Raw genomic sequence first — 23,798 nt, forward strand, 5'->3', positions numbered from 1 at the left:
GATCTTTGCTCAAACTGTTAAAAATCTTGTGGCTTATGAGATGTTTCTGACTGACAATTAAAAAAAAACAAAAATGGAAGTACTTGCATCTTTTCATTATTTTCAAGGTGGTGATGACGTTCTGGAATTAAAACTGAAAACAACCAGCAATATCAGAGGTACGTACGAGGGAGTAACGTTGAGGGAGTGTCGCTGTTTTAATAAGACTTGAAGTTCTGTGGAAGGACTGGTGCCTGCATGATTCATCAATGTGAGACGTCTGATACGGTATCAGGTGAAAACTGAAACTGAGTCAGTTATTTCAGGTTATATAATTTAAAATGATATTGCATGTGGGTGTTTGTTCAAGTGGGCCAAAAAAACCAGAACAAAACAATCCAGGGCTTAACTGCCACATTTTCTTCCTGGCCACCTGTGAGTGATGCACACCTGCGACTTATTTAATCAACAGCTCAGCAACGACCTGAGGCTCTCACAAGCCGACTCTGGACTCAGGTTTTTACAATGCAGAGAATTAAACAAGACAAATACGCAGCAAGTTGCACAAATGCTTTTTCCTCTTCCTTTTTTGTGGTCGTAATTTTTTTAACCCTTTCTGCACCCAATGAGAATCAGTTTTTTAAGGAAAGGATCAAATTATTGGTGGGGACGTCTCACCTCCCTTCATGCTAAAACTACGCCCTTGCATCAAACTTTGCCATCAATACAATCCTAATACATGTATTTCTACTTTACTTCAGTAAAAATAACAGCTCATACTTTCTCCTCTGACTCCATGCTGCAGCTGTTACCTGTACTTTCTCCTCCACTACATTTCTACAGTGTCTGTAGTTCCTTGTTCCATGTGATGAACACAGTGCTGGACTGATGTGAGGTCAGACATGATGCATGATCATGATGCCAGTTGCTCTGGCTCAGTGAGCTGACTAGTTAGCTGCTGTCTGCTAACACAGGTCCATCCATTAATGTCTGATAAACATGAATCATAACATGAATCTACAGCAGGAACACTGACACAGTAAACATGCTGAATGCCTGTTTGTTATCAGCAGCCTCTCTGTTCACTTGATGCCCACAGCCTGCCTCATGACACACAGACCTGTCCACAGCTGCTTCTGGACTGAACATGGACATTAACTACACATGCTCCATTTTCATTTGATTATTTTAACCTGTTCAGATCCTTTGCAATGGAAATCAATCATATATATTCAGTGTGTGAGTACTTTTACTTTGAATACTTTAAGTACATTTAAAAGTACTTAAGACTTTTACTTAAGTAGATTGTTGATGCAGCACTTCTACTTTTACTTGAGTATATATTTTGCTGGGTAATTCTACTTTTACTTAAGTACCAAGCTTCTGTACTTCCTCCAGCACTGCTGGATTTACACTGGCTGTATAATTAGCATCATTTTGGTCGATGATGCTTAGCAGCGAGAACTGTTGTTTACATTAGTCCTTGAGTATTTATTGGTCTTTGAGTATTTATTTTTTGTCCGCAGATTTTCAATAGTTCGTATCAAATTATTGGTGGGGACGTGTCCCTCCCTTCATGCTAAAACTACGCACTTGCATCAAACTTGTCCTGAATTGTGAACAATAATCAGATAGATAGATGCTTGATAGATACTTTATTGATCCCCGAGGGGGGATTCAGGTATCCAGTAACATTAAATTCAATAGAATTGTGTCAACGCTTTACCGAGACCCAGAGCCTGAAACTCCCCTCTCTTTGCTGAGATGCTTTGATCGTTTTAAATGCTGACTATAGTTACAGAATATTTATAAAATGTGCTTTCTACTTCAGAAATCAGATCATTCAATTTACAGCATGTCCTACAGCTGACGTGTGCTTACTGCACTGATAAAAACATTCAAAACACAATAAAGACACAACAAGGAAAAGATTTAACAGATTATTCATTTATTTATTAAGTGAGTTTCCAATAACCGGGAGAGGATGCTGGGTTTTTTTTTTTTTTGCAGTCGGTGGAAGTCTACTGAACTTTATCTGAGGTTACATCAACCCAGAGAGCAGACCACATAATCCACATACTTCCTTTCTGGTTATTATGTAGCCTGACACTGTATCTGTTTTTGTTTGCTGCAACATCATTTCTTGGCTCTGGCACATTCATATTTTACTGTAATGTATCTCAGATATCAGCTTACTTCCTGCCTCTGTTACTGCACTCTGTTTGCAGATTTTTTTTTTAAAGTACTGGATCTGAACGTTTCTTCTGGCCTCATTAGTTTGATAAATGAGGATTCATTTCTAAAATTTTCACCGAAGATTATGTGTAATTCTGATCGGAACTGTGAAAGTCACAGCAGTAGAGTAAAAAGTAGTAACCCAGCTCTGGTTGCAGTCCAGCTGGATGACGTTAGATAACACTGATGTTGCTTTTTCCGCCTTTTGTTTTTTCAATTAGTCATGTCTTACTGGAACTTGGTTTTATAATACCAAAAACTATAATCCTCCAAAAGAGGTAAAGCATCAATTCACCAGGGTGCATTTCCTTGTAAATTCATGCAGGGTGTCGTTAGCTGCCTCACAGCTTTGTACAGATGTCTGATCCAGTCGCAGGATGGAGTAAAAGAAAGAAAAAATTTAAGTTATCGAAAGAGCAGCTGTGATGTTACAAAGAGATGAAGAGAGATCAGCTAGCCTCAAACTTTGCCATCAATACAATCCTAATACATGTATTTCTGAAAATAATAGCACATACTTTCTACTCTGACTCCATGCTGCAGCTGTTACCTGTCCTTTCTCCTCCACTACATGTCTCCAGTGTCTGTAGTTCCTTGTTCCATGTGATGAACACAGTGCTGGACTGATGTGAGGTCAGACTCTGCATGGAGGTGGTGTCACGCTGCCAGCTGTGTTTCTTTAATGAGCCTCAGTCATGATGCCAGTTGCTCTGGCTCAGTTAGCTGACTAGTTAGCTGCTGTCTGCTAACACAGGTCCATCCATTAATGTCTGATGAACATGAATCATAACATGAATCTACAGCAGGAACACTGACACAGTAAACATGCTGAATGCCTGTTTGTTATCAGCAGCCTCTCTGTTCACTTGATGCCCACAGCCTGCCTCATGACACACAGACCTGTCCATAGCTGCTTCTGGACTGAACATGGACATTAACTACACATGCTCCATTTTCATTTGATTATTTTAACCTGTTCAGATCCTTTGCAATGGAAATCAATCATATGTATTCAGTGTGTGAGAACTTTTACTTTGAATACTTTAAGTACATTTAAAAGTACTTAAGACTTTTACTTAAGTAGGATTGTTGATGTAGCACTTCTACTTTTACTTGAGTATATATTTTGCTGGGTAATTGTACTTTTACTTAAGTACCAAGCGTCTGTACTTCCCCAGCACTGCTGGATTTACACTGGCTGTATAATTAGCATCATTTTGGTCGATGATGCTTAGTAGCGAGTTGTTTACGTTACGCAGCTGTTGTATTTCTTTCACCCACACCCAGTCCATTCACAGATTACTCCTATGATCTCATCAAACAACATTGCTCTAGTCTTTTTGTAGTTAGTCATGGTTCTGTGGAACATCAACCCAATCATGAATCAACAGATTCTCGTTCAGAACGGAAAGATTTTGTTTTGTGAATTTGATTTGATTGAGTTTGTCACAGGTCCAAAGTCATCTCTTGCTAAACATGCTAATAAATCTGCTTCTATAGCTGCTGAATTTCACCAGGTGATATTTTAATTTATTTGCTTACTGCCACATTTTCTTCCTGGCCACCTGTGACGTTGTTTTGTTGACCTTTTTTTTTTGTGCAGTTTTGCATGCTTGTTTTTACAGCGCATTGTGTTCTGCATCCTGATTGGCTGTAGACCAATATAAATCATTATGATCCTGAAGTATTCAGACCTAAGAACTCTGGAGAAGGTCCTAACCCTAATCACCCCCCCCCCCCAGATCTGTGCCTTGACACAGGCTCTTCGACCTCCCTGACATTATTTAACACATGACCCAAGGGTTTGAATTTGATTAGTTTGCTATCTCTTGCTTAACATGCTAATAAATCTGCATATTGTGTGAGGTTTCCTGCTTCTGTAGCTGCTACACTTCACCAGGTGCTGTTGGGAATTAAAGGTTTTAGACAAAGCAGGAGTCCCAGAGGGATCATATGTTGGGAGGGTGTCACCTTTTCTGAGGAAGTCTTGGAACTCCTACTTTTATGAACCCTCCTGTTACCAGTAAACTTATCTGATCTGAAGCATTGTTATTTCTGAACCGTGAATCAAAGCCAGTTATACATGTTTATTTATCGTCAGCAACCTGAAAGGAAAAAATGGCGGACAGGTTTTCATACCTCTGCTGGGTGTTAAACCCTTATGATACCAGCTGAATGATTAATGCTGATAATCCTGTGGAGGCATTGAATGAAAACAATGTTGTGATGCCACAATTTCTCTGCGATCACACTGTTTGTATGTTGGACAATAACAAAGAAAAATGATCTTCTTTCTTCCTGTGACTTCCTGATATCATGTAACACTGGAAGCTGTAGGCCAAAAACTTGACACACAGCTACCATTGACATCATAATAAAGATGTAGTAGCACCACAGAAGGAAGTCTTTTAGTGAACCGTCAGTTTTCTGTGTCAATCCACACAAAAAAAAATGCTCCAGTTTCTTGGAATATGACGTCCACCTGCTCACCTGCACCCTGTGGGCGGTGCTTCGGGTGGAGAGCAGGGCTTCCAGCGCAGGTGAGTCATACAGGTGTTATATTAATGCACCACCCTTAGTGAGAGGGCATTCAGCATCCATAATCAGCGTGATGGAGGACAGACAGTTACCAAAGTAAGTACACATGATGTTTTGTAGTAGTAGTGCAGTAATATCTATCTATCTATCTTGACACTTTGTGGTTCTGTTCAGGAGGCTGTGGGACACGTGTCGACAGGTTCCGATCATCGAAGATGAGCAGACGCCCTGGAAACTAATCAAACTCCTGAAAGCCTTCACGTTATTTACAGTAGCTCTCCTTGTGTTCGGATTGGCATTATGCAGCAAGGTTTGTTTTTATTCTTGATTTTATTCATATTAATAAACACCCAGGAACCAATGAGAGAGGCTCACCTCCTCTCCTGACAACGTGTCTTTTTTCTAGACCTCCTTTCTTCTCCTCATTACTCTGTCCAACGACGCCACAAAGACCCTCCCAGCCGAGCACAAACCTCTGGCCCTGCTCTGCATCGGCTGCTCTCTGGTCACCTCCAGTGTCTTTCTGTTCCTCAAAAGTGTCTGGAAGGCGTGCTACAAATCCTCAAAGCTGCCCAGAAAAACCACTGCTGCCCTGGTAAGAGAGTCTCCTCTGACACAGCCTGCCAGGTGTCTTAAGTCTGTTCTCATGTCCTCGTCTTCACCTTCAGGTTGTCTTCTTTGAGTTCCTGGTGGCTGCTGGTGCAGCGATTCTCACCATGGTGGCGATGCCGCACTTGAACATTGTGACCAACGTTACAATACTGAACGGAGTAGCTATCCTCTCTGCGCTCCTACAGCTGGTTGCGCAGTGCACTGCCAAGGAAAGGAACTGCTACCTGCTGCCCTCAATCATCGCCTTCATCCTTATTTTACTGGGTTACGTCCTCTTCCTCGTCTCATACATCATGAAGGATCCTTCTAATACCCAGATGTGCATTTGGGTTGGTCTGGCTACTGGTGGGTCCATCTTGGTGTCCTTCAACTGGTGGGAAACCTACCTGAGAGTGATCTGCAAGAGCCGAAGCATCAGCGTCTCTGATGAGGAGTCTGATGAGAATAGGGACATTTCTCACGACGAAGAGTCCAGTGACACCAGCAGCAGCAATGCTTCTATGAAACAGTCCAGTAAGAACAACCGCACCACCCGGCTCCAGGATCTGTGTGAGGACCTGACAAAATGCCAGAACACCCTGCACATCATTTCCAGCCTGCTCAGGATCATAGTGACCGCCTGTGTGCTTGGAGCCTATGTCCCTCTGGCCGGAATGGACTGGACAAGCAGTGTGACCTCCATCTCGAGTCGTGAGATAAAGATTATAGCCTCCATCGTTGGGGTGCAGCTGGTCTCCTCGGCTCTCTGCCACTGGTTTGCGGTGGTAGCCTGTAAGATGCACGCCCTGCGGCGGTGCTTCATCCTGCCTCTGTACCTGGCCTCTCTGGCTGTCATGGCTCTGTTTGTCACCCCTGTCATTGTTTACTATGAGGATTCCATAATAAGGCTGAACGGGACTGTGAGCAGCTTCACAGACTACTGTCATGCAGTTGTTGTCGGGAGAAACCAAAGCCTGAGCGGCAACGTGTTCCAGGATCTAGTTTTGGATGTTACTCACACTCTGTGCTTCATGGACATGTCCAGCATGGCTGGCTTTGGACTACTGACAGGTAACACGCCAGAGCAGCATCACTTACACCTGTGACCATTTAGAGAAGCTTCATCCAGGTTTTCTTTTCTTCAGGTTCAGCTGTGTCCTGGTGGATTGGTCTCGTGTTGGCAACCCTCCATGTCTGGCATCTCAATGTGTACCGCATCCAGAGGACCCAAGACCTGTTCAGCAGGAGGCTGTACGAGGGAGCCTTCATCGAGCAGTCTCTGCTGCTCAACACCAGATTTGACATCCAGACCAACAACAAACAGAAGCCGTAAGTGTGTGTGTGTGTGTGGTGCTTGTAAGGTCTTTATTTGTTTTTCTTTGGTTAATGAATCCAGATTGTATCCTCTCCAGTTGCAGTAAACCTGATCAGGTGATGTTGTATCTGTGTGCGACCATGTGGCATGAGACCTACGACGAGATGATGAACATCATCATCTCAATTTTCAGGTAAGTTACACCTCACTCAAAAAAAATCAGACCATCCACAGACCCAGATTTTCTCACACCTTGTGTCTGTGTGTGTTTGTTTGTGTGTGTGTGCTGCAGGCTGGACAAGTACAAACGACAACATTTTGACTTCGAAGCTCACATCTATTTTGACGATGCGTTCAAAGACATTGATGGGAGTCCAGAACGTGGCCTCAACGAGTATGCTGAGAACCTTTTGAAGGTCTTCGTAGAAGTTTATGGGTAAGACACATATTTAAATACAGAGGCGTACATTTATCAGGCAGTACAACGCACCGACTACACAATCCTCTGCCACCAGCATTTTCCAGAACATCGACAAAACCTTCTTCAGTGAGCAGCAACAGATCCCAGATCAGGAGGTCATAAAGACGCCGTACGGAGGTCGACTTGTCATCACCATGCCTAAAGAGAGAAAAATCATAGTTCACTTCAAAGATAAAGACCTCATCCGCCACAAGAAGAGGTGGTCTCAGGTGGGAAAATGAAAACTGGATTCACTTTTTACAGCAACCTGATTCCACTCTGTAAACATGTTTTGTGATTTCTTCAGGTGATGTACCTTTACTATCTGTTGGGCTGGAAGCTCATGAAAGAACATTATGAGTCCTGGATGCTCATGAAAAAAGATGGATCCTGGAATCAGGGAGCTGAGGAGCGGCTCAGAAAGGAGGTCCAGGTGAGGTGAAAGCTGATGCTCATGAACACATGTGATGTTCTGAATGGGACATAAAACGTCTGTGTTACATTTCCTCAGAAAGAGAAGCACAACACCTACCTGCTGGCCTTAGATGGAGACACAGACTTCCAGCCTGCTGCTGTCATGCTGCTCATCGACCGGCTGAAAGTCTACCCTCGCGTTGGTGCAGCATGTGGCAGGATTCACCCCACGGGTTCAGGTTGGCACAATCTAAATAGAAACAGCAGAAAAATGAGTGTAGATGGATTTTAATGTCTCTGGGTTTCCTCTGCAGGTCCTGCTGTCTGGTTCCAGAAGTTTGAGTACGCTGTGAGCCACTGGCTGCAGAAGACCGCCGAGCATGTCTTGGGCTCTGTGCTCTGCAGCCCTGGCTGCTTCAGTCTGTTCAGGGCGGAGGCGCTGATGGACGACAACGTGATGAAGACATATTCCACCACGTCTGTGGAGGCGAGCCACTACATCCAATATGACCAAGGTAACCGACACTGAACATAAAGAATTAAAACCAATTTTTGTCTCTTAATAGTCAGTTCATTAATAATGTGGTTGTGGCAGTCTCTGCCTGGGCTTCATATCTCAGTCTCAAAGCTTGCTGCTTGCTAATCAGGCGATGAATAATATTGTTCCCCTTCCACCTACAGGTGAGGACCGCTGGCTGTGCACTCTGCTGCTGAAGCAGGGGTGGAGAGTGGAGTACAATGCCGCGTCTGACGCCTACACCAACGCGCCGCAGGACTTCAAAGAGCTCTACAACCAGGTGGGTGCAGGAGGCATCAGTCAGCTTATGACACACCCACAAACATCTGCCTTGAGAGTCACACTGATGTTCATGTGTAACCTCCAGCGCCGGCGTTGGGGGCCGTCCACAATGGCCAATGTGGTGGATCTGCTGGGCTCCTCCAACATTATTTCCCATAAGAACACATCCATGTCCAAACCTTTCATGTTCTACCAGCTCTTTGCCATCGTCTCATCCATCCTGGGCCCAGCCACCATCTGCCTTTTGGTTGCCGGTCAGTATTTTGTGCTCACTGTGAATGACTCCTTGTTTCTGAGCAACATGTAAACTTCGGTATGTCCTGCAGGTGGTTTGTCCTTCGTCTCTGGGCTGCGCTCTGTGGACGCTCTGGTCATATCCGTGATCCCTCCTGCCATCTACCTGGGCCTTTGCTTCAAGCTGAAGGCTGACACTCAGATCACTATTGCAGCAGTCATGAGCATCTTTTATGCATGTCTCATGTTGGTGGTGACGATGTCAATCATCAGTAAGTCATGTTCCAGCAGCTAGAACCATCTGTCTGGCTTATGTTCCGGCCTGCTCACACCTTTATCTTCCCTCAGGCTCGATGGTGAAGGACGGGACCATCCTGACACCCAGCAGCATGTTCGTCGTCGCCATGGCCCTCATTTACATAATCACTGCCATAATGCATCCTCAGGAATTTTCTCTAGTGTTCCACGGCTTTCTCTACATCATCTGCATCCCCAGCGCCTACCTCCTGCTCACAATTTACTCCATGGTCAACATGAACAACGTCTCCTGGGGAACCAGGGAGACGACACCTACTGCTGGGGCTGCTGCACCCACCCCGAAAACATCTTCACCCACAGGTAGGCTTTGTGTCCTCTAGCTCTGCAGCTGTTTGAGCTGATTGAACTGAGATTTTTTTTGGTCTCACACAGCTGAGAGTACTGTCCGACGGCTCCTGTCGTGGGTCAAATGCTGTAAAAAGTCCTGCCAAAGGTCTCAGTATGAACAGCTCAGCCAGGAAGACAGGATTCCAGAGCCTGCACAGCCTGAACCTCAACCCCTAAACACCATTGTAGATGACACAATGATCCAAGAGGCAGAGCAGGGGTAAGGTCTAAAGACTCAAAAATACCATGTGTCAGTCACACAAAGCCTGAATGATGTTATAAAGTTTAATTCTGTTTCTCTTTCAGGCAGGTGGAGCCCTGTTTTACAGGTACGTCCACTAAAGTCTGCAAAAACATGCAAACAAATGTGCTGTCATCTCATGTCTTCCTGTCTTTTTCTGTAGGTTGGGTCTCACAGTTACAGAAAATCAGCTCTGACATGCAACTACAGGAGGGATCACTGGACCAGGTGTGTATTGAACATCTGCCTTTGATGTTCACGGTGCTGATATGTAGGATGCAATGATGTCATGCTCCTCTCCCTGCAGGAGGAGGAGACGTTCTGGAAGGAGCTACAGGAGAAGTACCTGCAGCCTCTGCCCAACGACAAAGAGAGACAGAGAAAGGTCGCCAACGAACTGCGAGAGCTGAGAAACAAGGTGTGTGGCGATCCAAGCTTCCTCTAACAGCAAGCCTGTGCAGATAGGTTAACCTCCTCCTCTCCTGCTGCCACACAGATCAACTTCGCCTTCTTCTTCTGCAACGCTCTGTGGCTGGTGGTGACCTTCTTCCTCCAGATCTCCAACCTGTACATCGAGCTCCCAAAGGTCAACTCCACACTTGGGGTCAACGGAGAGATGAACAAGATCGAACCCATCGGCTTCATGTTCATTCTGGGGTTTGCTCTGTCGGTCCTGCTCCAGTTCTTGGCCATGTTTTACCACAGGTAACGTCGAATGACTTCTATTTCCCTCTACAGTCTTCCAGTGTGTGTTTTAAATGTAACATTCCTGTCCTCCTCCATCCAGAATCTACACCCTCATTCATTATGTGGCCTTTGTGGACACTGAGACCAAAGACCAGAAGAATTAAATGGTAATTACAACAAGGGATACAGCACATTAAAGGTTTACTCCATTTCTAATCTTTATCGTATTATAGTGTAGTAACACCTCTTCTGTCTCCTCCCAGCAGGACTCTGACCCACAGGGAGTCACCGTGCACTGAAAGTCTCCACAACCAGCACAGAACTGTCTACACAACCAAAGAACCTTTTAGCACTTTGCACCATGTTTGTGTGATGCTCATGTCTTATTTATATTTTTACAAATTTTTAGCCAAGAGCAACATATTTATTTTGAAAGTATTTTATTGAATGGATGAGTTTACTGAACTGAATATTTGAATTTATGTGTGTTTTATGCCGAAGGCCACCTAATTACTTCACTATCAGAAATCAGGGAGAATTCTTAATGTTTGTACGTCTCTACACTCAGGTTTCACACCTTAAGAAGTAAAAGAAAGACATGGCAGGGAAGGAAATTAGTAATTGAATTAACAGATAAAGTTGAATAAGCTTAAATCTGAATGATTACCTCTGCTTTTTAGCTAACAGTAGTTATAGTAGTTATATACACATGCTTTGATAACAATGAGCATTTAAACACAGACCAACTGGGTTTGTGTTGCATCCACCAACTTGAAGGGGGTTTATGACCTACACTGCAGCCAGCCACAAGGGGGCGATACAAATATTTTGGTCTCACTGATCAGAAGCTGTCGCCCACCTTTATATACAGTCTATGAAGGAGGACATTAGAACTCAGACCACATGTGCAATAATTTCTAGTCATTTTCTTTTTATGACATACTGAAAATAAATATATTTTTTAAACAAATTGTCTGTTTTTTGGCCTCTTTGACGGTACAGAGGTTCTCTCCAGCTGTGACCCTTTGTGTCTGTAGAAATGAGCTGTGAAAGCCCAGCCTTGCTGCTTCATGCACAGGTGGCATGGTCTGGTCTGGTCTGGTCTTTTCTGGTCTGGTCTGGTCTTTTCTGGTCTGGTCTGGTCTTTTCTGGTCTTTTCTGGTCTTTTCTGGTCTGGTCTGGTCTGGTCTGAGTATGTGCAATCAAAAAACCGAAACTTATACCAAAGAGATGACCGTTTAATCTCACAGAAAAAATGTCACTTTCATGTTTTATTGCTTTGCCTTAAATTATGGCTGTAACACTGTGAGGGACAGTCACACAGAAAAAAAAACCTTTAATTCCTCAAGAACACCAATCAAAGCCACAAAAACAAGACCCACCAAGAACAGCAAGAAGGACAACAACCGAGGCTACAGAAACTGGTTCATTCTAGGGGCAAAACTCCCAGGGAGAATCAGCAATGTGATATATGCAGACCAGTACAGTGAGGGGTGCTCTGATCGGTACATTGGAGAAACTAAACAACCACTCCACAGAAGAATGGCTCACCTCCTCAGGACAAGACTCAGCCATTCACCTCCACCTCAAAGAGAAAGGACACTCCTTTGAGGACAACAATGTTCACATCTTTGACAGAGAGCTGCCTTGCCTTGCAGATGCTTTGCTTCTATCGTCTTACCTTGAAATTAAATGTACGACGTGAGTGATGAACAGATACTGTGATCTACATGATCACAGTATCTGTTCATCACTCATGTCATCACTCACGTCAAGTCTTTACAAATGATCAATGTTTCCAAACCTTTTATTAAAGTTAACATAAAGAGATTGAGTTAAAGTCTCAGCCTCCTCCTCTGTTGGTAGTCTTTCTGTGTGTGTGTGTATGTGTAAAATCTCTCATTTTTAGAGTCATTAAAAATCTGAGGTTACGTCTCCCAACCCAGAGAAGGTACCCACACATCTGTGTACATATGGATGTCTCCCAGCCCACCAAAAGTATACCACATAGGCTAATCCATATACTCTGCACAGATGGATGGGCTTCTTCCTGGTTCTGTACCAGGAAGAAGAGTTTTATTTATGAATCAGATATTATTTGATTTTTCTGCCTTTGTTATCTTTGATCAGTCATGCCTCACCGGAACTTGGTGTCAAATAGAAAAAGCTTTGGTGCATTTCTGTATAATTTGTGCAGTGTGTGATTAGACATATCTCTGTCTGATCCAGTCCCAGTTTGGAGTAAAATAAATAAAAAAAAGAAAGAGTTTGACCTGAGGAATGATTTTATGCATAAAAAAAGGAATCAAAACGTAACCATTCAGGGTCCCACATAGTCAAATAAGTCCAGGGTGCGGACCCTTCTTGGGTCCGGGAGGAACACCAGAGACAGTCCTCAAATCCACTTTGGGTTTTGCAGTGTGCTGGGACCTTGGAGTGGTCTATCAGGAAGATTGGCTGACACCTGTTCACCTGTTGGTTGCACTATATATAGACCTGTGCCTGAGCTGTCAGAGGCTTGCCTTCCTTTTCTTCAGGATTTTGTGAGATTTGGTTTGGTTTTGATTTATTTTCCACTCATGCAGTTCACACACACACAACACGATACTACACACACTACTGATTTACTGACCTATTTACTAATTTTTCTCAAGATCTTTAAGTTTTCTTTGAGTTTGTTTGATTACATTTTCTTAATTAGATACAGTCTTGTGTGGTCTTCATTTTTGTCTGTCCTATGAGCCAGGTTGTGACAAAATGGGGACTTGTCCAGTTCTGGCCCTGGAAGACCTTTGTCTTTGGGTTCCAGTTCCATAATAAGGGCAAAAAAGATGTCACTGCGGATGCACGTGCACCTTGCCCATAAAGGCTGTTCCATACTCCACGAGAACAGAGAACTCGCTCCACAGGTGGTAAGAGTAAAAAAAAACGTTAGTTTCGGCACGGAGGTACCATACTCTGCAAGACGTGTGTGTGCAGAACTCCTCATACGGCCCTCCTACGCAGCCGCGTCACACACAAAAGGTTGACAATGCAGTTGTGTTGTAAATTGTGAGCACAGTCATGGTTACCTGGCCTAACAAGCTGATAATGTTCAGGGAAGAGGGCGCACAGCAATCACATCAAACGAATGTGATGTCATCTCATGTCTTCCTGTCTGTTTCTGTAGGTTGGGTCTCACAGTTACAGAAAATCAGCTCTGACATGCAACTATAGGAGGGATCACTGGACCAGGTGTGTATTTTTTGTTATTTAAATCTTTATTAAGTTTTAAGAAACATATATACAAATGAACATAGGGTCACAATACAACAATTAGGTTTTGTTTGTGGTGTAGACTATCTCTGACATGCCATATAACACTAAAAATAAAAGTAAACAATCAAAGCAGATTTCACATAAAAAGAAATCCACATCCTTTAAATCCAGTCCATTAAGTAAAGTGCAAGAGAATGCTGCGTTTAGCCTCTAATTCCAGTGTATCAGGTGTTGTGTATTTCCAAAAATGTTCCCAAGGACATGTCCTTTCCTCCATGTTGTCCTTTAGGCTGTAACAACCTGCAACTACTTTCTAAGGAGAGGCGCCACAACACACCACATAGGTCGCAGGCGGATTGCTGCATAAATTACCCCCATGTCCCTACAAGCTCAGTGCCTGCAAAACCCCACTGTCTCCCCACAAATAAAAAAAACAGAAATGCAAACATAGGCGAGTTATCAGTGCAACTGTAATATAATTCAATGAAAACAACAAACAACAGAAATAAATGTAAATGTCAATGTCAGTTTTATTTATATAACACATTTATAAGGGCATCGCCCACCAAGGAAAAAATCAAACTAATAAAATACATAAAAGAGATGAGGTGCAATAAAATATAATAAAAACAAAGATACAATCATGAAACATAAAATCCCCAGGATCTGCAAATACTTAGGCAAAGGCCAAGGTGAACAAGTGAGTCTTAAGTAGAGATTTAAAATGTTGAGGCCATTTGCCGACGGCACAGCTAGAGGCAGAGCATTCCACAGAGTGGGAGCCATGACTGAGAAGGCCTGGTCACCTCTAGTTTTTAAAAGAGGTGACCTCCAGAGCCATTTGGTTAGCAGACCTAAGAGCTCTGGAGGGCCAATGCACTACCAGGAGGTCTAATAAATAATCCAGGGCCAGCACATGCAAGCACTTAAAAACTAATCAAAGAATCTTAAAATCAATTCTGTGCTTCACCGGTAGCCAGTGAAGTGAGGAAAGCACTGGCGTGATGTCCTTGCGCTTTTCTGTCCGAGTGAGAAGGCGAGCCACTGCGTTTTGGACCAGCTGCAGATGATAAAGCTCTGACTGTCCAATTCCAATGTACAGGGAGTTACAGTAGGAAGATCCAGGAGTAGGTTAACGGCCTTTAGTAAAGAAAAACTACCACAAGGGTGAAAACTTTTAGTCCATAAAACAAAACTACCACAAGGGCAAAACAAAGGTCCAGGTTCAGAGCGAGGATCAGCTGGGTGGTGTGGCTGGCGGCCTAACAAGGAAAACAAGGTAAGTCAATGAGAACTAGGAATCAGACAAGGTACAAGGCTGGTTGCTTACGACTTGAGGTACATAAAGAACTGGTACTGAAGTCAGAGAGAGAGATCCGCCCGGAAAGAGAGGATTGGACAAGGTAGGTAGGATCAGCCACAGCTCTGCCCAGCAGATCTCGCGTATCTGAAGGTAAGGAACAGGAGACGAGCAGGGCAAAACAAAACAGAAAAGAACCACCATTCCACCTTATCAAAGGCCTTTTCGGCATCTAGGGAGATGGCAGGTATAGGAACCTGGTATATTTAGACTGAGCAAGCCACATTAGATGCATTAATTTCTTCATGTGGTCTGTGGAAGATCTATTCTTCATAATGCCTGCCTGGTCTCCATGTATGGACCAGGTGTGTATTGATCATCTGCCTCTGCTGTTCACGGTGCTGATATGTAGGATGCAATGATGTCATGCTCCTCTCCCTGCAGGAGGAGGAGACGTTCTGGAAGGAGCTACAGGAGAAGTACCTGCAGCCTCTGCCCAACGACAAAGAGAGACAAAAAAAGGTCGCCAACGAACTGCGAGAGCTGAGAAACAAGGTGTGTGGCGATCCAAGCTTCCTCTAACAGCAAGCCTGTGCAGATAGGTTAACCTCCTCCTCTCCTGCTGCCACACAGATCAACTTCGCCTTCTTCTTCTGCAATGCTCTGTGGCTGGTGGTGACCTTCTTCCTCCAGATCTCCAACCTGTACATCGAGCTCCCAAAGGTCAACTCCACACTTGGGGTCAACGGAGAGATGAACAAGATCGAACCCATCGGCTTCATGTTCATTCTGGGGTTTGCTCTATCGGTCCTGGTCCAGTTCTTGGCCATGTTTTACCACAGGTAACGTCGAATGACTTCTATTTCCCTCTACAGTCTTCCAGTGTGTGTTTTAAATGTAACATTCCTGTCCTCCTCCATCCAGAATCTACACCCTCATTCATTATGTGGCCTTTGTGGACACTGAGACCAAAGACCAGAAGAAACAAATGGTAATTACAACAAGGGATACAGCACATTAAAGGTTTACTCCATTTCTAATCTTTATTATATCTATATATCTTTAATCGATATTTAATACCCGTGGGATTAATAAAGTATTTCTTAAGAAGTAAAAGAAAGACATGGCAGGGAAGGAAAATGAAATGCAGCTTCTTTAATAATTTAAACAGATAAAATTGAATGATTACCTCTGCTTTTTAGCTAACAATGTGTAGTTATATACACATGCTTTTATACCATGAGCGATTAAACACAGACCAGCTGGGTTTGTGTTGCATCCACTAACATGAAGAAAGACCTACACTGCAGCCAGCCACCAGGGGGCCTCACTGATCATGTCGCCCACCTTTATATAAAGTCTATGAAGGACACTAAAACTACAATGACTTATAATCATTTTCATTTTATGACATACTGAAAATAAATATATTTTTTAAGATAAATTGTCTGTTTTTGTTCTACATATTATGCATAACAGGAAAGAACAGGCCTGTTCTATAGTTCTCTCCAGCTGTGACCCTTTATGTCTGTAGAAATGAGCTGTGACAGCCCAGCCTGTAATCTGCTGCTTCATGCACAGGTGGCAGTGTGAGCATGTGCAATCAAAGAACCGAAACTTATGCCAAAGAGATGACCTTCAAATCTCACACAGAAAAAATGGCACTTTCATGTTTTATTGCTTTTTCTTTGCCATGATTGTAAACACTATGTGGAACAGTCACACAGAAAATAAGCTTTTACTTCCTCAAGGCACTTTGTCTTCATGATTATTTATTTGTATTTACAGGTCATAGGATTTTGAATATAACAACAACATGACAGTTTGTGTGTCACTGCAGTTTGAGATACACCGCCTCATTGCACAGACAGTTGTCCTGGTGATGTGTAAGTGATCTGTGTCTTACGAGTGGGTCGCTAAGGGTCGCTGTGAGCTTTCCTGGCTTCATTTTATTGTTCGTACTATAAATGAAAAACAAAACAAAATACACCAAGTGTCAGGTTATTTTGAATCTTTGAGTTTCAATCCGCATTTCACAGAAAATCTGCACAAGGTCCAGTTAATACTGCCATTCCCTTAAATAGTCTCACTTCCCTCTGCCAGTCTCCTTATGTCTCCTCCAGACTTAACACAGTTCCACTTTTCCCTTGTGACTCTGAATACATGTGCCAAAACTCAACAAGGTTTTACAGGAAAATCTGAATGAAACATCATCATCGTGTCCATTTATCCAGTCAGTCAGGCTCCTCACCCTAAGGTCAGCGGGTTGGACGGATACAAAAATAACTCATATATGTACAACAAACTGCTGAAAACACACAGAGTTTCTCATATTGTTCACCTCAGAATTGAATCACTTCTCCTCTCAATATTTAAAGCTATGCTGCAGGATTATTTACATGCAAACAAGTCTCTTACATTCAAGCTCTCAACACCACATCAGGCGCATAACACATCCCACAGGTTACATCTATGATATGATCCTGTTTCCTGAAGTCATCTGATCATGGAAAGCAACAACGATTGTTTTAAAGGAAACTGAGGGTAAAAATCTGTATAGCATTTCTTTGGAAAGACTCATGTTACATATAAAGAGTGTTGGTGTGATCTGAGTGTTGGTGCGAGGAGATCGTGTGACAAATTATGAAGCTTCAGCAGGTGTCAGATTCTTGCACACACACACACACACACCTGCGTGAATGAAAGCCAAAAAACAAACAAATTTTCCACCACCTACAGTGGAAACCGCTGTTTTGTTTGTCAGTGATGATATAAATAAAAAAGTGTGATGTCAAAGTAGTCATAGTAATGTCAGTAGATGAGAAGTGAGGTGACTTTGGAAGCTACGCTTTGCTCGTGGTTCTTGTCGGTGTCGCTCCATCTGCATAACTGTGTGTGTGTGCAGCATGCTAAACAAGCACATGTGCTTTTTGTTTCGACATTTGCAGGCAACAGTGTATCATGTATGTGGAATTATTTGACACTACAGCATGGGTGATGCAGCTTAAAGCTGCAGTGCAGAATGGTCATCTTGTGACAGACCAATTACCTTTTACCGAATCGCAGGCAATCACAGGTTACGATTTACATCAATATGCAATGTCATCAGTGAATATTATCTCAGGTTGCAAGACGCTGACTACGGCCATTGTTGAACCTGTCTCAGTGCAACGTAAGACCACCGTTTAAGAGCCACGACCAAAGATATCTCTACAATTCAATCGTTTTTTCGTCGGGGACAGCCTAAAATCACACAGTGTATATGGGCCAAACACTCACAAAATATGTTGTCACACTGGTTCTGTCTGTAGGATTAGAGCTAAGCTAAGGCAAAGGCCACCTTCTTCTTCTATCTGAAGCATCAGACTTTTCTTGGTTTTAATGCGATCTTTGTATACAGCCTGAATATGGAAATTCTGCACTGTAGCTTTAAGGCCAGCTGTGTGTTTGTTGGGCCATGTCCATTTCTTCTACTTCAGGGTTTAAAACTTAGCTACGTCCACTTCTGTGTGACTCGGTCTTTGTCTGGACCCAGTGCTGTCGTCCACTGAGCGGTCGTTGGACTGAGTCGTCTGTCCATCCACGTCGTCGGTGAGGGCCCTCCTGTAAATGCCCATCAGGCTCTGCCTGAACCGCCCCCGCACGTCCAGCCCCATGCAGAAGTACAGCAGCGGGTTCACGCAGCTGTTGAAGTAGGCCACGCCCTTTGCCACAGGGTGCCAGATTTTCACCACCACGTTCTTACTGTCCACCATCTTCACCAGCAGGAGGCAGTGGTATGGCGCCCAGCACAGGAAGAATGCAATGACCAGGGATGCTAATATACGCAGGGGGCGGGATTTCCCGGACAGGCGGGTGCGTCGGATGCCGATCCCCGCCAGGATGTAACAGATTAGAATGACTGTGAAGGGCAGCATGAAGCCGCACAAGAAGCGGATGGAGTACAGAGTGAACTTGGCACTGTTGTCTCCCTCCGTCTTTTCCTTCACCTCCAACGAACACTTGCTCAGGTTGTTCTTGCCGAGGTAGACTTGGCGGTACACGAAGTACGGCATGCTGAAGAGACATGCCACGACCCAAATGCAGGCAGCCACCACCCTCGCAGCCAACATGGTGCGCCGGTGCTTGGAGAAGACGGGCTGCCAGACACAGAGCACACGGTCCAGACTGATGACGGCCAGCAGAAAGACCGAGCAGAACATGTTGGCATATTTGAAGAAACCGTTGAACTTGCAGAGGAAGACGCCGAAGGGCCAGTGGTCAAAGAAGAGTTTCTTAATGAGAGAGAGGAGGCGGGTGAAGCAGAAGATCAGGTCTGCGATCGCCAGATTCACCAGCCATATGTTAGTGACCTTCGGCTGAGGAGGAGGGAAGAGAAAAGTTACATAAGACTAAACTTGAGATTAGGTCATAGGTTTAAAACACTTGATTCCACCTTAAGCTTGAATCCGGCCACCCAGATCACCACAGAGTTCCCAGTGATCCCGAGCACCACGGTCAGCGAGTAGAGGATGATGCTGACGTTGTCCATGATGGCGTCGATGTCCATCATGGCCTTGTCATCCTTGGATGACTTGAGTATTACGGGGGGCAGAGAGGAGTTCAGACTCATGGTGTGGCTGGAAAAAAAAACAACATTATTTTAGTTTTAACATGGAGGGTGAGATGTGTGGTAATGTTCTGGAAAATCCTTTCTGACATTAAACTTGTGAAGAATAGAAACAGTAGAACAAAATCACTATATTTCACGTTGAGGGAATCATTTCACAAATCTGTCTTTCCAGTGTTTAAATATGACTTCTTCATTGTGTATGTACACAGAAAGTTTCTGTTTCCTTCCTGTTTTCAGAAAGTCAAATTAAGGGTCAGCCAGAGAGGGTTTTTTTCCTCTTTTCTTTCTTCCTCTTTTACCTAAAAAAATACATCTACGAGGTCAGAATAGCATGCAAGAAAAATATGAAGTCTCCATCTTTAAACACAGGCTCACAGGTTTTGATCTGTGTGATGCTATAATAATAATAATAGACATCAGCAGACTTTATGAATGAACACGAGTTTCTGTGTGTAACCCGTCAAATGCTGATGAGTCAGATGTGTTTGAGTCACTGCAAAAAAGTCAATTTCTTTAAAAAATACCGCAGAAGATGGTTCCAGATCAATATAATACTGTATATTTTAAACAATTGCAAGAGCACAAGCACAATTGCAACAAGAAAAGAATTCTACATGCAACAAAAGAAGGAGACAGAACAATCGAGTGAGACCTACAACAATAATAATAAATAAAACAACACCAGAGAAGAAAGAACCAGAGCCTCACCGGTGCAGCCGAGCTTCAGATTAAAACTGTCAGCTGAGGTGGTTTCTGCAGTTTGCAGCAGGCTAATTATAATAACCTCTCACACCACAACCTGTGGTCACTGTACTAACCACAGCAGCCCGAGAAGACATCATGTGACCAACCATGATGGCAGCCACCGCTTTGTTTCCAGCAGCAATGGAAGAAGTTTTAAAAACAGGTTTGATCAGTGTCAACACAGGAAAACATACAAACATGTCTGTAGAGTTCTTCATTAAATGTCTCATTTCTAGAAACTTCTGTGATGCAGTGTGTGTGTGTAGCCTCCATGGCTGGGACATGAAAAAACGTAAAACTGCAGTTCACACTGCTGCCTCTAGGGGCAGCCTCAGCTACACCTTTTTGGCTGTTCGGGCTGACCGTGACGCTGCCAACACAGTGGCGGGTTAACCTCAGAAACCGACGAATGACATCACAGACGCGCCGTCCATCGCTACATACCGTCTGTGTTTTGGTGTGATGAATATTTATTTAAAGAGGTCCTGGTCCCAGGCTTTCCTCTGTGTCCGGTTGGTCCCCTCTTTGCACTCTGTGTGTGTGTGTGTGTGTGTGTGCTCTGCACACCTGAGACACATTGTCTGATCAGACAGCACCTGCCTCTGCAGCACCTTTATCTGAGCTTCGGAAGGATTCAGGACATTCTCACTGAACACTTTAGATTATAACTGGAAGCATTTTTCATCCTGGAGGTTAATTAAGGAGGAACATGAATTTGCTTCCACTTTCTCAGAACCATGTGTGTTTTTCCAGAGAACCATCGATGTGTGAGGTCTATAGATAAACAGAAGAGCTGCTGACACACTGATCTGATCAAATGTCTGCAGAAGCTCAGCAGACGTGATGCTGGAATGGAGGCTGCAGCTAAATGTGTACGTCACACTTTTCCTTCTTTTACCATTTATTTTAATTCTTTTGCAAGAATTTTCCATCATATTTTTTAATAATCAGAAAAAGCCTTTTTTGTGTGCAGAGGATGCTGCATCGATCACCTCAGTTTGATTTGTCTGTGTGATGTGGTTCACTATCACTGTCATTTGGTTTTCCTGCAACATGTAATAATCACGTCTGAAAACCATAAAAAGACGAATCTGTCAAACTGATTTAAACTGTGAGGTGTAATGTATTAAATCTGAATTAGGAGTATTTTTCCCCACAACAACACAAAAGATACAAACTTTTCTTAACCCTCAGGCGCCACTCTAAATTACTACCCTTTTGTGTCATTCGTGGACAAAAACGTCCACTTCCAAAAAACTGCTATAAAAAATTAACAGATTAATATTTTTTCTTACTTTTTCTGCATAAATATGTTAAACGACTTCAGCCCTGCTCAAAACTACCAAACATTAAATCATTTTGAGGAATTTAACCATTTAAATGCCAGTTTGATTACTTGATGTCACAGTAATTTTTTATGAAGAAAACACAAAAAATGAGTTATTTTCCACAAAACAAAAGTTAGGTGGCTGATTTTTTTTATTTTTAAATCTGTCATGGATATGTCAAAGATTAGCCAAAATATTGAGTTTGATGGATTATTAGTTTTTGTGTAATAATGCCTCAGCCACCTAACTTTTGTTTTGTGGAAAATAACTCATTTTTTGTGTTTTCTTCATAAGAAATTACTGTGACATCAAGTAATCAAACCGGCATTTAAAGGGTTAAATTCCTCAAAATGATTTAATGTTTGGTAGTTTTGAGCAGGGCTGAAGTTGTTTAACATATTTATGCAGAAGAAAGCAGAAAAAAAACATTAATCTTTTAAGTTTTTATAGCAGTTTTTTGGAAGTGGACATTTTTGTCCACGAATGATACAAAAGGGTAGTAAATTTGTTTCACCATGTTCTGGTGATATATTTGAAAAATTTAAATTGGAATTCTAAAATGTGTCTAGAGAGAGTCTTTGTTACAAAAAATTGTGCCATATGCACCAACACAGATAAAATGGCGGCCAGGTAAAGAGGCAAAAATTACCCAAATGGACAAAAAGTCCACGATGATGCCCGATGGTTAAAAAATGAAAGTAGACACTCAAAGAGAGAACGTGATGAGAGGAAGTGAGAGGAAATACCACAGAAGAACATTTATGAGCTTCTCCTGAAACACATCTGAAGCTCAGATTAGAAATTCTCAGTAATATTTAATCTGAATGATGACGTGATGCACAGAGAGGAAACCGACCAGTTGTGTGAACCTCACACTTTCCTTTTCTGCACACACACACAGACACACACACAGACAGGCTGATGTACTGCGGTTGTGTTTCGTACTAAAATTGTTCAGGAGATGATGTCGTCTGATGTGTCCTTGAAATACAAACTCACAAAACAATAGAACTGCAAAACATTCTCAAAACTAATGACTGATTAACTCTTTGTGTCTGTTTGTGATCCTCATAACATAAACCGTTCCCTACTGTGGAAGCAAAACTCTCCTTTAACTTAAAAACTATCAACAATATTTATAAATCGGACCTGATTGCAAAAGTCCAGCTGTGTGTGTCAGTCAGAGCTGTGTGTGTGTCTGTGTGTTACCTGTTCATGTTTCCCTGCAGCGCTAAGGTCGCTTGTTTCAGTCTCAGTGGTCAGACACAGAAGTGAAGATACATCGTCTGCTGCTCCTGTGTGTGTGTGCCACTTTTGCTTTAAGTGGTTTTGTTGCCAAGAGTCATGTGTGTGTGTGTGTCCCTTACACAAACTTCCTCTCTGTGTGGGTCTTTGTGTCGTGTGTCTGGTTGTATCTTCCTTTCTGCACAGCTGCTTCTCTTTTCCTCACACAGCCTCACTCACTTTGTCCCCATCGCACACACACACACACACACACTCTTCATCAGACTTTATTATTTTCCTCCTCTGCCTCTTTGACCAATCAGATTTCAGCAAAGAGGGTCGACGACCTCATGTTAATACAGCAGATCTCTTCATCATCCCTCGGGGTGGGGGGGTGGGGGGGTAATGTTTCCAGTGCAGTAAAACACTGTGGCCAAAAAAGTTTTCAAAGTACAAGTGATGTGAAACTGCTCCATAATTCCAGCCTGTAACCCTCCTCCATCGCAGATGGCAAACAACAGTTCAGCCAAATAATACCATCTGTAACTTTAGGTAAACAATAGCTTCCTCCCAGCCTTTTCTTTAAGTTGAGTTTAACTTCAAAATCCTCTGCATCTCTGTTTCTCGTTCTCCCTCTCTGATCCTTCTGTTCTCCGTGTTTAGTTGAGTATTTACACTTGAGATTATTTTCCTTTAGGATGCCTATTGCTTTGCACTTCAGGCAGGTTCATTTCCACAGAACTAAATGTTTGTAGTAGTAGTAATGTTTGGGTAGTTTAAATGTGTATGAAAAATTTAAATCTTACATTTACAAAAAAAGATTTGGGCCGGATCATATGTGTTTTGGACATTGTGGTGCGGGCCGGATAGAACGTTACTGCGGGCCGGATTTGGCCCGTGGGCCTTGAGTTTGACACGTGTGTTACACAGTCTGAAGGGGAAAAGGAAACGTCACCTGGTGGGGTCACCACACGAGGGCGCCAGCATCCACGTTAAGGCCCTTCAAATTCAAAGAGCTTTTCATCACTTTAAAAAAAACAGATGTTAACGCTACTTAAAATCATCCATCAGCCAGTATAAAGTAAATCCATGTAAACAAAACCAAAGAGCAACTTTAATAATCCATAAAAGGAAATGAATGAATGTCAGGCAGCTTCCAAACACACATATGAAACAATCTTATTTAATAGTTGA

The 23,798-nt window shown here is 43.0% G+C and overlaps 2 protein-coding genes across 2 annotated transcripts; one reads left to right on the plus strand and one right to left on the minus strand.

Annotated features, from left to right (window-relative positions):
- The first annotated feature begins 4,818 nt into the window (after positions 1-4,818).
- On the plus strand, positions 4,819-15,770 carry LOC114445059 (chitin synthase-like). The gene is given in 23 exon segments (XM_028420008.1): positions 4,819-4,848; positions 4,927-5,062; positions 5,159-5,347; positions 5,421-6,414; positions 6,489-6,672; positions 6,756-6,851; positions 6,951-7,094; positions 7,174-7,348; positions 7,426-7,771; positions 7,847-8,047; positions 8,214-8,329; positions 8,417-8,585; positions 8,658-8,837; positions 8,914-9,183; positions 9,256-9,430; positions 9,517-9,539; positions 9,615-9,679; positions 9,759-9,869; positions 9,948-10,156; positions 13,308-13,320; positions 15,141-15,251; positions 15,330-15,538; positions 15,621-15,770. Coding segments are annotated over 23 exon segments (4,236 nt in total). The 5' UTR covers positions 4,819-4,825; the 3' UTR covers positions 15,718-15,770.
- A 681-nt stretch (positions 15,771-16,451) lies between these two features.
- Positions 16,452-22,840, minus strand: LOC114449548 (C3a anaphylatoxin chemotactic receptor-like). Its single transcript, XM_028427301.1, has 3 exons — positions 22,590-22,840; positions 19,132-19,315; positions 16,452-19,054 (listed from the first exon to the last, which is right to left on the minus strand). The coding sequence occupies exons 1-3, from the start codon at positions 22,595-22,597 to the stop codon at positions 18,179-18,181; spliced, it is 1,068 nt and encodes a 355-aa protein (XP_028283102.1). The 5' UTR covers positions 22,598-22,840; the 3' UTR covers positions 16,452-18,178.
- Between the last annotated feature and the right edge of the window lie 958 nt (positions 22,841-23,798).

The sequence above is a fragment of the Parambassis ranga genome, chromosome 2, assembly GCF_900634625.1.
Source record: "Parambassis ranga chromosome 2, fParRan2.1, whole genome shotgun sequence".
NCBI lineage: Eukaryota > Metazoa > Chordata > Actinopteri > Ambassidae > Parambassis > Parambassis ranga.

Coding starts and splice junctions, on each gene's coding strand:
- LOC114449548 (XM_028427301.1), bottom strand. Junction 19,055..19,131: donor TGGCCGGATTCAAGCTTAAG/GTGGAATCAAGT, acceptor CCTCCTCCTCAG/CCGAAGGTCACTAACATATG.